The 16,327-nt window shown below is 38.2% G+C and overlaps 1 protein-coding gene across 6 annotated transcripts in view; it reads right to left on the bottom strand.

Annotated features, from left to right (window-relative positions):
- LOC116069094 (POTE ankyrin domain family member A-like) overlaps positions 1 to 16,327 on the bottom strand; it is a 106,826-nt gene that overhangs the window by 70,127 nt on the left and 20,372 nt on the right. For 5 of the 6 annotated variants that reach the window (XR_004109832.1, XR_004109834.1, XR_004109833.1 and 2 more), the window contains exons 9-13: positions 15,791 to 15,863; positions 12,495 to 12,591; positions 9,488 to 9,516; positions 9,316 to 9,388; positions 6,841 to 6,908 (exon numbers count right to left, since the gene is read on the bottom strand). Coding sequence is in view for 3 of the 6 variants with exons in the window: in XM_031339449.1 (XP_031195309.1) it covers positions 6,841 to 6,908; positions 9,316 to 9,388; positions 9,488 to 9,516; positions 12,495 to 12,591; positions 15,791 to 15,863 (340 nt within the window). In the remaining 3 variants the exon portion in view is untranslated. Of the gene's footprint in view, positions 1 to 801; positions 1,125 to 6,840; positions 6,909 to 9,315; positions 9,389 to 9,487; positions 9,517 to 12,494; positions 12,592 to 15,790; positions 15,864 to 16,327 lie in introns of those variants that run through there. The other variant, XM_031339451.1, reaches the window with a different exon arrangement.

Below are 16,327 nucleotides of genomic sequence, written 5' to 3'. Positions count from 1 at the left end.
TGCTTAGTTAGGGTTACACCGAGGTATTTTATATTATTTGTAACTATTGTGAAGGGTATTGTTTCCCAGATTTCTTTCTCTGACTGTTTATTCTTTGTGTATAGGAAGGCCTCTGATTTGCTTGAGTTAATTTTATATCCAGCTACTTTGCTGAAGTTGTTTATCAGGTTTAGGAGCTCTCTGGTGGAATTTTTGGGGTCACTTAAGTATACTATCATATCATCAGCAAATAGCAGCATGGTAAGTCTTAAAACCTGAAAATTTCTGGTAAATATGGAGTCTTCATCTTAATACCTTTACCTAACTCACATTCTCTCTTCCAGGCCCCTTAACCCCCCAATCAAAACAGCATGAGCAATCACGCACTTTTGGGCATTTGTTTTCTTTGTGAGTTTCCTAATCTTCCCACTAGTAATCCTATGCTTTTCCTTCCAACTCTATTGTAATATGTATAACTACCCCTGCGAATAGCAGTGCATTACAAGACACTAAACTTTTCTATGCATGCCTGACCATACATGATTTCATTTATCTACGGTCTATAGAGCATTCCTTTACTTGATGGGTACTTAAAGCCTTCAGTGATGAAAACAAGTATAGGGACATTTGATTCCACCTCTTAAGTATGACTGGTTACTAGAAACTCAAGTCATGCTTTTACAACATTCATAATACCATTGCATGCTTTAGATAAAGTAGTCTCAAAACTCCCCCGTCCCTCGTGTATATAAAATCTAATTTTCCATCATTGAATTTCTGTATTCACTACTTTTCTTGTTCTTCGCTCTCCTTCTATCCTTTTCCTTAATATCAGAATTCCTGGGTTATTAGAATACCCTGTAGTAACTAATAATTCAGATCTTCTAGTGATACTATCAGTTTACCAAGTTGCTAAAATTTGAAGTTGCTCAACTTGTTATTTAAGTCTCTCATCTCTTATTAGATACTCAATATTTTAGTATCATGTAACAGTAATCTGCTTTGAGTAAGTAAGTGATCACATAAATTTTTAATAAAATGCTATTCCTACCTTTCATTTGTCCATTTATATTAATTTTTCCCATTTGATATCCTGCACAAGATGAATGGCCAAACTTTATCTGTGGAAGATGTTCCAATTTACTCTGCTAAAATAAGTGTCAATAACAAGGTATACAAATATTTCCTAGCTGCCTTTTGAGAAGATATATGGTTTTCCAACTTCAAAAGCAATTAAAATAGAAAATAATAGTAAGTTGTACAGACAGTAAAACATTTTATAGAGATACTCTTTATATAAATTTAATATTTTTCCATCATATGGATGCTGGCTATGTAAACAGATCATGGAAGGACAGAAGAATTAAATGGCTTATACATAATAGTGGCTAGCCTGCACATTTTAATAAAAATTAATCTCTAAGTATCTAGTGCTATTTTATAGTCCCACAAAAAGGATAATTCTCAAAAATACATATTATTAATTTTATTAAAACTAAAAGTACTTTCTATAGAGAACATTTAACCTTTAGAGTACTTCTCCAATGACAGAAATGTCTTAGAGGTAGAAGAAAATATTTACTAGCTTATTGTGTTGGGTATCAACAAAACACTGAAAAAGCTGTTTGGTATGGGTGAATAATTCTTAAACCAAACCTGTTTTTATATAAAGTGTTTTCTGGTAGAAAAATGCTTAAATGAATAATAATTTAGAAAATGTTTATTTATATTGTATTTAAATAATAGAATAAACTATCAGATGTAATATGCAACTGTTTCATAATGGAGAAATTCCAAAACTGATAGCAAACCTTAGTAAGAATACACAATATAAGGCTGTGTATATGTGTTTATCCATATACATGATACACACATGTATGAACATAACAATTAACTTAAAGAAGAAAAGACATGAATATGAGAGGAAGTGTGAGAGGCACAGGAGAAGTTGGTGGGGCAGAAGGAGAGGTAAGGTGCCAGCAGCTGCCCCGGCCTTTGGGAGTTCAGAGCTGAGGTGGAACACAAAGTTGGATGAAAGCCAAAAGGCTGCTATCTCCAGCCTTGTAGCCTCTCTCTGACTGAGGGCTAGAAGCTAGTGGCTTCTGGAAACTTAACCCTCTCTGCACTTAGAGAAGTGCAGGGAAATTATGAAAAAGGATTTCATTGTTAGTACTCCTTTCTCTGGCGAGTCAGCCAGAAGCTTCATGCCGGCCAAGGAGAAAAGAAAGGAAAGGAGTCACCCACAAACAACATACACAATGGATGATTCAGAGAGCAGCTACACCCCTTTTTTATAGCTTTTTGGACAAAAAGTTCTCTACGTAAAAAGAATTACCTCATAGATAAAGTGTTGCATAAAAGGGAAGTAACAGAAAAATATCAATAACAAGTTGAAATCAGTGTTTTGTTATGTAAGCTCATTATAAGTTCAAAGCAACAATTTTTACATGGCCTTGCATTGTCAGAGTGCACACCTGTGGCCTCATCTTTGGACCTGAATGTTTTCCTTGAACACAAATTCGTCCCAAACCTATATCTCCTTTTAGTGTAATTTATGAAAGTTTATTGTATTTCTTCTTATGCAACCTTTACTTACTATTTATGGGGAGGGTGCACATTCTATGTTTGATTATATCTTTATTATATCTTTCTAGCAAAACAACTAAAACCATCTCTTAAAGCTTCCTTCCTAAGATTATTTGAAACAATCAGGAATTCTATAAAATCATTAATTCACCTCAACAGTATTAATTCATGAATGTTCATCTTTATGTTGATCTACAGGAAATCTGCTTAATAGGCTGGAGTAATACCCAGAAATCCTTAGGCTATGTAAAAGTGACTGGAAAGGCATATCAGCTGCAAGAAGCCATCTTGGGATGAAGTCTCTTGGAGCCTTGCCTCTTAGATCTCAACCATCAAAGACCATGGGTAGACAGTTGGCCACCTCCAGGAAGGTCACCTGTAGCCTCAGCCTTTCTTAGATGGCTCCTGACACTGAAATAATATAAATGTTGTAAACTCATGTGTGTTGGCTGGTTTTGTGTGTCAGCTTGACACAAGCTGGAGTTATCACAGAGAAAGGAGCCTCCCTTGAGGAAATGCCACCATGAGATCCAGCTGTAAGGCATTTTCTCAATTAGTGACCAAAGGGGGAAGGCCCAGCCCATTGTGGATAGTGCCATCCTTGGGCTGGTGGTACTGAGTTCTATAAGAAAGCAAACTGAGCAAGCCAGGGGAAGCAGGCCAGTAAGTAACATCCTTCCATGACCTCTGCATCAGCACTTGCTTCCTGACCTGTTTGAGTTCCAGCCCTGACTTTCTTTGGTGATGAACAGCAATGTGGAAATATAAACTAAATAAACCCTTTCCTTCCCAACTTGTTTCTTGGGAAGGAAATAGATGTTTTGTGTAGAAATAGAAACCCTGACTACGACACTCACGTAAGAAGATCTAAAAACAATTTAAAATTTAAATTTAAAAGGGAACATTTCCTTGTTTTCAGATGTCATTGTTTCATCCATCATCTAAAGAACCCAGAGTCTCCACTAAAAAAAACTCCTACAGCTGATAAACGCATTCTGAAAAGTCACATGATACAATAGAAATCAATAAGGAAAATTATATGAATTTGAAAGAGCAAGGAGGGGATGCATGAGATGGCTTGAAGGAAGAAAAGGAAGGGAAAATGATATAATTTCAAAAATGGAAATTAATCAAGGAAATGATACCATTTACAACAGTGTATATGTATATATACTATACATGTATGAGTAAGTTTAACTGTGGAAGAAAAATACTTGTACAATAAAAACTTCATATTACAAAAAAATAAATTTTAAAAAGAAATAAAAGAAAGTTCTTCCATGCTTATGGACTGGAAGGATTAATTCTGTGAAAATGACCATCCTACCAAAAGCAATCTATAGATTGAACAAAACTACCCCTGTCTGTATTCCAGCACAATTCTTTGCAAACATTGTTAGAGTAATTTTAAATTTCATACAGAAATACAAGAGAAAATAAAACAACACACAAAACGATCTTGTCCAAAAATAGCAAATCGTGGGAGGTAGCATCATCCCAGATTTTAAGCTCTACTTAATAATAATAGAAAACAGCATAGTACTGAAACAAAAACAAACTCATTGATCAACTGAATAGAACTGAGAACCAACACAAATGTCCACATTCTTACAATCACATGATTTTTAACAAAGAGATCAATAGTACTACTAGAAAAAAGACAGTATCTTCAACATTTGATGCTGGTCAAACCAGATAAATTTCTGTGTGTAGAAGAAACTCAACCTTTGTCTCTCATCCTGTACAAGCTTAACTCCAAAATGGACCTCAAAATAATACCTGATATTCTGGGGGAAAGCCATACAGAAGCCTACTAGTGTAGAAGTTTCCATATGGATGGATAGAATAGTTGTTTAATAAATAGATTATGACAATAGATAGATGACAGATAGATAGATAGATAGATAGATAGATAGATAGATAGATAGATAGATAGACAGACAGACCTATAACAAGGCAATGATACCCCTATTAGACTCCAGAGTCTAACTAATAAAAAGCCAAGGACTAGTTATTTCAAAAGAAATAACTAGTGCCAAGAACTGGTTATTTCTTTTGAAGTTGTGGGTCAGTGAGGCCCCATGAATGTCAAACAATACAGACATGCTCTTGGAAACTTGAATAATAGACCCTAGCTTGTACTGAAGACACGAGATCCTTGAGTTATAGAACATAAAGAAATCAAACTAGTACTGAGCCAGAAGCTTAATCCCTACTTAGCTAACTTTCATTGTTCTGGAAGGTACATGCCAAGAGAGAGGAAAAAAATCAATTACCCAACTGTGAACCTTGAAAGCTACAATAATGGCTGGCCTCACAATACATGACCACTGATATAATCATGGCATAAACATTATGAGAGTAACAAACCAACTTCTGTTTGAATTGATGTCCTACTCCAAAACATTAAACATTAAACCCATACCTAGAACTATTATCAGGTAAAGAAGCCCTGACTATAAAAACCACAGGCCCTAGAAAGAGTCTACTACTATCATGCTGCCAAATGGATATAGAAATTAAACTTATATCTAATGACGTGTTGTTAAACTTACAAGTTAATTCATCTCTTAACCCTCATCCAAGAAACTTCTATTTATGCTGAATGGTGATTAATACAAAGATCACATGCAAAAAATTTCAGGGGCTGCAGAATGCTCATCCCTAAATATAGTATATATTCCATACACCTGCTTCCAAGACTCGGGAATCATTATAGAAGTGGTACGTAACCACAAGGAAAGTGTCTTTGGGGTACCATGTGGGCAGCTGCACTTATGATCTCACAGCACCCACAAGACTGTGCAAGCCCAAGCCAGACCAAATCCCAGCATGGAGAGAGAAGTTGACTCAGAGTCCCAGGCCTAGTCATGGAGCTATAAGATGCTGGGAGAGGAATTGTTTCTCTGGGTGTAGCTCTTGGAAAGTCTGCCACACTCCCATGGATGATTACACACCCCAGGATACTTGGATAGCACAGTGTATAAAGAATAAAATGGTTTTAAAAGCTCAGATAAAGATAATTCCTTGGGGAGTCTAGAGAAACTGGACTTTGGAGATGGGGGTAAGAGATGGCTTTGTACCTGGCATTGGTAAAAGCTATTATTTAAAATGAAGATGCATTCATACCTAAGTATTGGAGGTTAAGTATTGTACTGCACAGCTATCAAGAGAATTTGAGAACAGAGGAGTCAAAATAATGAAACTTTTCTTGTTTCTCTATACTTACTGACAACAGAGAAGTGGTCAGCTTTATTTGGTTGGCTTTGGAAAGAGAGTCTCTCCCTTTTCCTTAGCTCTCTATAAATTATTCTAGCATGCAAAAGCTGGGATTGCATTTTCCCCAGGAGACAAAAACTTTAAAAATGATGGCCAACATTAATCTGAACCCATTAAAACCAACTTTTAATGTATGGTTTTCCAACTTAGCATAACTTAACACTCCTGTGTACCACCACAAAACCTCAATGCACACAAGGCTATGAGATAGTGGTTTTAGTAGTGATTGAAATTTTTATGGAGGCTGGAGAGATAGCTCAGCAGTTAAGAACACTGACTGCTCTTCTAGAGGTCCTGAGTTCAATTCCCAACAACCACATGGTGGCTCTCAACCATCTGTAATGAGATCCAATGCCCTCTTCTAATGTGTCTGAAGACAGCTATAGTGTACTCATATACACAAAATAAATAAAATAAGTCTTTATAAAAAGAAAATCTCTTTTATACCATGATATAAATATAAGATGCTTTACAATGTATACCCATCTATTTTTGTCTACATAGGTGCTCCAAGCTATTTACGAGCCTAGATTTCAGTTCTTCTTCCTTCTCTATTGAACATACTAAATACATGGTTAAGCGGGGGAGGTATACTCAAAGTTGCATGGGTAGGGAAGGAATTGGGGTAGATCTGAAAGGGGTTGAGTGACAAGCAATGAATATGATCAAAACACATTGTACATAAAACAAATAACAAATAATGTTTTCAACTTTAGCAATAAATATTATAGAGTTTAAGGATATTCTAAAGCTTGGGGTTGTTGTTTTGTTTTTGTTCTGAGGGTCTGGCTGTGTGGCTCTGGCTGTCCTAGAACTCACTATGTGAAATTTTATAACAAGGTAGAAATGTTTTATTAGACTTTAACCATTCAGATATCTATCAGTTAGATTCTATTAATTCTATCAAGTAATCTAAAATATGCTTCCTGAGGCTCATGCCAGACTACTAAGCAAAAGAAAATAATATGTGATATTTAAAATTAAATGTTTTCATACCAATGGCTGGTCATTTTTGCTTTCATCAGACACATCTTCTTCTACTGACATCAATTCTAACTCTGTTTCTGTTGGCAAACACATTTATCAATTGTATAGAATTCATATAGGGCAATAGTCTGCATAATAATATGAGCGCTTAAATTAGCTAAAATAACATTACTTTCTGATTAAGAATTTCAACTAAGTACATAAGAAGCTGGATCTTTCTAGCTATCTAAACTGTCATCATTTACTCAAATATAAGCAGCAGAGGGCACCATCCTCAACACGTTAGAACATCCTAAAGATTTGCACTTAAATTCACCTACTCAATCAAAAAGAATAAAGCTTCCAGAAACAAATTTCCAAGTACCCTAGCAACAAATAAATTCATAATATGCATTAAGTTTTACCTTATAATATTACATTTTAAACAGTCTCTCAATCATTTTGATCACAGAGTAACAGCTAAGTCATACATGTTCATCTATGATCACATGGTTTCATCTGACGTGTGAGATTGTTTTCACCTTCCATGAGACAAATTTCTTCTTCCAAGACTCACACTAATACATGAACTCTTCTGTATTGAACTGGTTATACTTTTTCTTTGTCGACTTCAATACTTCCATGACTTTTCACTGTAACTGTAAATACTTCTGCCCATGTCTCCCCTTTCCGCCCTGGCACTAGCGCATCCACCCTTCACACCATCCCTGTACAGTCAGTTTTCCTGATTCTATGCAAAAAATTATTTTTGTGACTTGATAGGAAATGGCATGACGTTTTGCAGACTGGAAATGAAATGTCAGTGAGGGATTTTCTAGAGTTAATGGGAGATTTAGAAACTAAGAGGTAAGCTGAAAGGACCTCTGGCTGTCCCCTGAAAGGCTCTGCCACAGCCTGACCAATACAGATGCAGATGCTCACAGCCAGCCATCTGTGGGACCCCAATGGAAGAGTTATGGGAAGGATTGAAGGAACTGACAGGATTTGCAACCCCATAGGAAGAACAATAATATCAACTAACTGGACTCCCCCACACACACACCCCCAGAGCTCCCAGGGACTAAACCACCAACCAAAGAGTACACATGGAGGGATCCATGGCTCCAGCTGCATATGTAGCAGAGGATGACCTTATCATTAATGGGAGGGGAGATTCTTGGTCCTGTGGAGGCTCAATGCTCCAACATAGGGGAATACCAGGGCAGGGAGGTAAGAGTGGGTGGGTGGAGAGCACCCTCTTAGAAGCAGGGGAGGAGGGAATAGGGAGTTTGCAGAAGGGGAACCGGGAAGGGGGATAACATTTGAAATGTAAATAAAAAATAACCAATAAAAAATTAAGAGGTAAGGTGGAGAGGCTCACAGCCATCCATTGGACTGAGCTCAGGGACCCCAATGAAGGAGCTAGAGAAAGGACCCAAGGAGCTGAAGGGTTTGCAGCCCCTTAGGACGAACAACAATATGAACTAACTAGTACCCTCAGAACTCTCAGGGACTAAACCACCAACCAAAGAACACACATGGTGGGACTCATGGCTCTAGCAGCATATGTAGCAGAGAATGGCCTAGTCAGTCATCAATGGGAGGAGAGGCCCTCGGTCCTGTGAAGGTTTATGCCCCAGTGTAGGGGAATGCCAGGGCCAGGAAGTGGGAGAGGATGGGTTGGTGAGCAGGGGGAGGGGAGAGGAAACAGCGTTTGGTTTTTGGTTTTGTTTTTGATATTTTTTCGGAGGGGTAACCAGGAGACGAGATATCATTTGAAATGTAAATAAAGAAAATATCTAATAAAAAAAGGAGGTAAGAAGGAGCAAATACAGAACTTTCTATGGGAAAAAATGAAGGAAAAATAAGTAAAGCCATGACACTTTCAAGTATCTTTGGCTTTAAAACATAAGGTCAACTGTGTAACAGTAAAATAGTAATAACTAATTTATGGTTACAGAATATATGACTGATTCAATGGTAGGAAAATACACACACACACACACACACACAATCCAGACCTCCAGCTGACTGGTATCTGAGCAGAAATGAAATTGGCTTTCTTGAGTTTTAGGAAACAATATGCTGCTTTGTGCACACACAGGTCCAAAACTTCCTAAGCAAAATGAATGTCTAGTCTGATCCTCTAAGGTATCTGACTTTTCAGTGTGTGGCATAGTACCCAGTTCTCCAAACAGCATTTTTTTAACTGTAGAAAAAAATTTCATGGGCATTATAATCACCCTCTGTAAATCCTCATGTGGGACAGAGGTCCCACACTGGAAATGCAGGACACTGAAATGCAAAACTGGAAACAACTTGTCCACCTTACATTTTACAGATCTTGCATTCACAAATTCTCCTTTTAAAAACATAGGTGCTACTCATATCACCTACATCAAATCATACCATCAACTTGGGGGAGGGCAAAATTAGGATGATGAGGTCCACAAACTTTTCAAACACTTTATCTTGACCCAAAATGATCTGCTTCGCAAAGTGTACCTGATTCAGATGGCAACAGTTTGATCCTTTCTACTGCTTCATTTGTAACAGACTCTCTGACTTCAGTGGCAGACTAAAGAGATTTTAAAAGCAAAATATTTAAATGTTTTATACATCTATATCACATAATACATATTTAATAATTCATGATAAAGTAAAAAAAGCTTCTTACCTTTGAAGATGGACCTTTCTCAACCCATGCTAAAAAGCAAAGGGAAACATGATCATTTCTATGTCAATATCTCACCAGTCATATATGCTCATAAAGAATTAGGATGGAATTAAACTCTCAGTCTTAGATTTCCAATCATTAGTCTGTAGTTAGAATATCTGGAAGATTTTTACAGGTCTGGACAGCAACACAGCTGAAAAACACACCCATGACATTGTAGATATGGCTCAGTGGTTAAAAGTACTTCTTAGTCTCCAGAGGACCCAAGTACAGTTCCCATCACTCACAATGAGTGGCTCACAGCCACCTGAAACTCCAGGTCTAGAGGATCCAGTGCCATCTTCTGACCCTTGCTGGCACCCTCATACAGGTGGCAGACATTCGAACAGAAATTTAAAAATAAATGAAATATGCTCAAAGGAGTAATCTGTGCAAAATTAATAAAAATACAGATTTTGGCTTGACACAAATGATCATCCTGTAATGTTTGTCACCTCTCAGATTGGAATTGTGTGGTGGTATTTGTTACTGTTTGAAGAATAGCTAATATCTATTAAGTCAGACACATTTAGAAGGCAAATGTCACATGTTTTATTTCCTGTGTAGCATCTATCCTTACGTATGTATAAATGGCATAAAAGTAGAGATGGTAGAGATGGTATTATTCTCAGAGAGGAGCAACAGGAGAAGGGGTAAGGCAGATCAAGAGATTGTTAGTGGGGAGCAAAAATGAACAAAGTAAAAATGCATGGTGAAATGTTGTAATTAAATAAATATTATATCTCTAGAATTGAAAATAATCCTAATGGTTGGAGAAATGGCTCCATGGTTAAGAGTTAAGACTGCTCTTGCAGGTGACCTGAGTTCAAGTCCCAACATCTACACAGTATCTCACAGCCATCTGTTCCAATTCCAGGAAATCAATGGCCCTCTTCTGGCCTCGGTACTTTCATTCACAAATAAACAGTCTACTAATCATTTTGATCACAAAGTAACAGCTAAGCCACACATGTTCATCTGTGATCACATGGTTTCTGACGTGTGAACTTGTTTTCACCTACCATCAGACAAATCTATTCTTCCAAGTCTCAATAATAATGCGTGAAGTCACACTGGTTATGTTTTTTCTTTGTCTATTTCAATACTTCAGTGACTTTTCACTATAACTATAAATTACTTCTTCCCACGTCCCTCCCTTTCACCTCTGCACTAGAGCATTTACAAAGATGGAAACCTAGTTATCCTAATATAATGAACTAAACAAACCAAAGGTGGCACTTTGGTTTCCAATCCTGGAGAAGACCAAAGGCTTTGGGTAGGATAAAACCAATTCCTGAGGATGTATTATTTTTCTTTTTCTATTTATTAGAATATTTTCATACAATAAAAATAAATAAGTAAAAATCATTTTAATAACACATTCTTCTATATTCAATTATTTATTTATTAATATTGATAACTGCTATCTATTCAACACACATCTTTAGAGTCTGGTGATTATGGAGAGGTGATTGTGTGACTGCAGTTTACTAAATTCTAGCATTCCCACAACTCGTCACTTTTGCCAGGAGCAGCGATGACCTCAGCTTTGGGTGGCATACACATATATTGAAGCCATCTGAACTAAGTTCGTTTACATTCCCTAATTAATTCAGATGTTCCCAGAATTATTCTTGCTCTTACAGCTGAAAGACACTTTTCCTTTCTTCTTTTCCTTTGCCGTTTGTTCATTTATTTGCCATTTGTTCATTTGTTTCCCTGTATCCCAAACTGGCCTTGACCTCACTCTATAGGCAGATGAGGACCCTCTGATTCTCCTGCCTGTAAGAGGCCCAGACCCAGTTTATGGGGTGCTAGGGACATAGGGCTTCCTGCGTACCAGCTTTCTCAGCTGACTGAGCCTCATCCCAGGCCTCCCTCTTCTTTACAGGAGTAGTCTCCACAGCTCAGGGTTTTCGTTTGTTTGGTTTTTGGTTATTTTATTTATTTACATTTCAAATGTTATCCCCCCTTCCCGGTCTCCCCTTTGCAAAATCCCATCCCATCCCCCTTCCCTTTTGCATCTAAGAGGATGTTCCCCCATCCACCAGCCCACTCCCACCTCACCCCCAAGCATCCCCCTCTAGCACCTCCCTAGCATCAAGCCTTCACAGGACCAAGGGCCTCCCCTCCCAATGATGCCAGATAGGGCAATCCTCTTCTACTCCATTGTACTCAAAGCCTCTGGTAGTTTGGCTTCTTTTCCTCCTTGGCCCCGTACTGGTCATCAGGGTCGTACTCCTCCTGGAATCCTGCCTCATCCAATTTCTAAAGCAACAGATAAGTAGCCTTGAAAAAGCACTGCTAATCTGGTTCTGGTTCAATACCAAACTGGACCCAGCAGAGAAGCTGGTACCTGCGATGATATGCCCACTTTATAAAACAAAAACGGAGAAATGTGGGGCCAGAAGATTGCGTGACTGGGGGAGTTGGTCTGGAGCAAGAGTGATGTTGAAGCATGTCCAAACTCTGAAAATCTCGTGCGAAGACTGGCAGGAGTGACACTGCTTCCTCCCTGCCCTTGGCCTGCATGTTCCAGCACACACAGCCTTTTGGACCTCCATATCTGCCACCCTTCCGATCGTCATGTTCCTGGTGGCCAGGTTACAAGTTAAACTTTTCTCCTCGTAAGGACATGTCCAGCGAGCACCTGGAATTCCTTTTCATGCAGTGAAAGCATTCCTCAGCCCCTCATGCCCAGCCAATGATGGACACTCACCCTGAAAACCTCAACTCATTCCCCAAGGCTTGTCCTTGGGGATAAGGGGAATATCCTTATTCCCCTCCAATAGAGAGAGATGTTTCACTGAAAACTGTCTCCAGAGAAGGCTGTTTCTCCTGCACGCACACTGCCAGAGACCCGGTCTAACCTACCCACCGCAGTTAAGCCTTACTCCCTCCAGTCCAGCCCAGTGCACTGTGGTCTTGGACACCCTGGGTGGAGAAGCAGACCCCGAGGGACAGATACCTTCCACGGTTCTTTTTCCTCTGTTTCCAAATATTTTGTCTACAGCTGCCGGGGAATCGCCAGCACAGTTAGGATGCTCACTCTCCGAGTTACTCTGCTAAAATTAGCATAAAAATTAGTTGCATAGATTTTCCTTAATCACTTTAAGACATGTGAATTGTTTATTTTTAAAGCAACTTTACCAAAAAAAAATATGTATGTTTAAAATTTCAGTGCTTTGGTACCAAACCTCATGCAAGGCTCTCTAGAGCAAACCTATCCTTGTAATTTTACTCAGCAACTTTTATATGCATACTAATTCTGTGAACCTGATACGAAAATTCATAGGGAAATATTCATAGGCAAGATACTTACTCATGTGCACATTTCCAAAGAGGGGCCACCATGCCATCTAACTCTTAGATTCCATAACCAAAAAGAAAGGGTTTTTTTTTTTTAAGATTTTTTTATTTTATGTATATGAGTACACCATTGCTCTCTTCAGATACACCAGAAGAGGGCATCGGATCCCATTAGATGCCCAAGATGGTTGTGAGTCACTATGTGATTGCTGGGAATTGAACTCAGGACCTCTGGAAGAAGGGTTGGTGCTCTTAACCGCTGAACCATCTCTCTGGCCCAGAATGGGGCATTTTTAAACTATGCATATGTGAACATGGTGTTATAAGTATAGTTGGCATGTTAAAGAAGTAGACATTTAAACATTTCAGATGGCTGAAATTATTTCAGTGTTAAGGTACTTGGTTTGGGGTATCTTAGTGAGTAAAGTCATTTGGTAGGAAGACTAACACATGAGTTTGAGCCAAAGAATGCATACACACAGGAAAGGGAGAGATGACTGCATGAAGTTGGCCTATGACCTCCACATGCTCATTGTGATACATGCACATCTGTGCATATGCACATGTGCACTCTTATACACACACTAACATACACATACACACATATATACACACATTCACATGCACATACATTTTTGGCAAACAGAGTAATAAATAAAATTGGAGTCAGGCGGTGGTGGCACATGCCTTTAATCCCAGCACTTGGGAGGCAGAGGCAGGCAGATTTCTGAGTTCAAGGCCAGCCTGGTCTACAGAGTGAGTTCCAGAACAGCCAGGGCTACACAGAGAAACCCTGTCTCAAAAAAATAAATAAAAATAAAAAATAAAATAAAATTAGAGGGTATTTGGCTTGAAAAAGCTCTCTTTTTTTTTATAGTAATTTGTATATAAACGGAGGATTTTAGAAGCTAGGTCTTTTTGGCAGAAGCTTCCTAAACAATTTTGCTAATATGAGGTACCCACAGGGGGCTTTAGATGTGCTTGCTGTTTGTCTTTCTACTGTGGAGCAATGGCACAGTCCCTCATCTGCAAGAGGCAATGCCTATATAGCACAAAATGGAGACTTAGTGACAAAGATGTGTTGAAGGTCAAAATATTTAAAAATTCATCAGAAAGGCTGTAAAAGTGCCAAATTGCTGTCTTCCTATAGGATATATAAATAAATGTGTTCCTAACGTTTGGCATAGTCCAAGTTAAAAATATATCTGCTTCTTATAACTTTTTAACTTTTACTCTTGATGCTACTATCATTTTACTGTCCACTGGTTAAAGAAAATGTCTTCAAAAGAAAATGTCTTCAACACTTAACTCACAACATGAAAACAGGCTTGGTTTTCTTGTGTGGTAACATAATTTACATTTCACAAAATGTTTTACCCATTCCCAACATTTATTCATGAGATACATGCAAATGTTACATATATCATATCCCCTTAAAGTCACAGTAACATTCTTGACATTGATACATGTTTTCCTTTATTTAGTTTTGTAAAGATACTTAATGACAGAACTAGGATTCTGATAGGTCCTCTTCCTTCACCTCCTGTGCCTTCACAGTAGAGCACAGCACTGCCCTACTGTGCTCACACCACTGACCCACTGCGCTCACAGTACTGCCCTACTGTGCTCACAGCACTGCCCTACTATGTTCACAGTACTGCTCTGCTGTGCTCACAGCACTGCGCTACTGTGTTCACAATACTGTGTAACTCGGCTTACATTTAACACAGTCCCTTTCCATCTCTTTGCTTGGTGTTATCTTTGTGTTTTCATTATTTATAGTTATTACTACAAGAATGTGTGCCATAAATGTAATCAATGCACTTAACTCTTCAGTTGATTTATCCTTAGTCAAGCATCAAAAGCCAAACTGAACTTCTAGTCTCCAATTTTACGTTTGTGCATTTCCTTGAACCCTTCCTTCCTGAAAGCCAATACCTGGCCTTTTAGATTGCATAATAATTTCACAAATGATCTTTTTCTTCTTCTTCAGATATTTTACAAATATGCAGCTTTCATTTTAAAGATGTTTTACTTCTAAGCAAGAAATCTAAAAGGCACACAGGTACATGTCTAATAATAATTCCGAAATGTGTAAAATGTTGGGCTACTGAGGACCTGTTCTGGCAAAGAATGTGAGTCCTAGGGGTAGCACTGTCATCCACCTGCCTTCTGGCCCTGCTCACCCTTCCCTGAAGACTGGATTCTTCATCTGAATGCACCCCAAAACTAAGTAATTTTAAAGAACAGACACTCTTAAAACAATTCGAAAAATGGAGAAGGGTACTCCCAAACTTCTTCTGTGGATCCAGATAAAAATGCAATAAAATAATTGTAAACCAAGATCCACAACAAACATGTAGACTCTAGATTTCTCAATAAGATACTTGCAAACAGAAAATAAACACACATCAAAAATATTATCCACCATGAATATCCATGAAATTCAGGGATGGTTCAACATGCACAAATCAATAAGTGAAATAAGCCACATAAATGGACTTAAAAGCAAAAGTCACCACACTGAGCCCCACCCCACAGCTCCGCATCCTCCCAAGTGTCAAAAAAAAAGGCACAAAACATGAAAAACTTAAAAGACAAACTTAAAATGCAATGGAAAAAGTATACTAGAAAATAAAAAATTATGTTTATCTAAATTATGTATATACTCACTGACAAGTTTAAAATTTCTTCTATTATTGGAAGTCTAATACAATTTCTCTTGATTTCTCTTAGATTCCATATTTTTCTACCATTAGCCTATAATGTCAAAGTACTTACCAGCCCTTCTGATCACTTACCAAACTGACAAGTGTTCTCAGCCTGCTCACACTCTTGTTTCTGCGGACTAACTTTCCATGTACCGACATAACATTCCAAACCACTAGTAAACATGCAGAATAAACCAAAACCAAATTTAGGCCAAGAAGGTAAGAGCACAGAGGAGCCATTTACCCTGGTATCACAGCTGTTCTCGGCTTCCTTCATTGTAAGCACGGGAGTCTCTGGGCTAGGACAGCTGGCGATCCTGCAGAGCAGAGTATGCAGTAAGGACGGGTGAGCATTCCCTGCAAGTTCACATGGTTGCACAGGAAGCAACGCTGCTTCATTGGAGTGAATACAACTTGACCTCTTACTAAACAAAGGCTCTCAACTCAAAACATCGAGGAGAGTCTCTGAAGCACTTTTCATGTTTTAATTCTGTAAAAATGTCAAACTGAACTTAATTCTATGTGTAGATAGCAAGAAAAAAAGACTTCCCAGAAAGACTCGATACTTTAAATTTTTAAATTCCAATTATTTTCCAGTCCTCTAGCATTTTTTATGTGTACGAAAACAATCAAACACTTAAGAACTTTCAAAAGTGTCCAGACACTCGAGGGAGAGTCTTCTGTAAAACTGCTCTCCTATCTCCCGTGCTTGTGGACTGGCAGGATTAATATACTAAAAATGGCCATCTTGCCAAAAGCAATCTACAGATTCAATGCAGTC

The sequence above is a fragment of the Mastomys coucha genome, unplaced genomic scaffold (genome assembly GCF_008632895.1).
Source record: "Mastomys coucha isolate ucsf_1 unplaced genomic scaffold, UCSF_Mcou_1 pScaffold22, whole genome shotgun sequence".
NCBI classification, from domain to species: Eukaryota; Metazoa; Chordata; class Mammalia; order Rodentia; family Muridae; genus Mastomys; species Mastomys coucha.
This window is presented reverse-complemented; position numbering and strand designations above follow the sequence as displayed.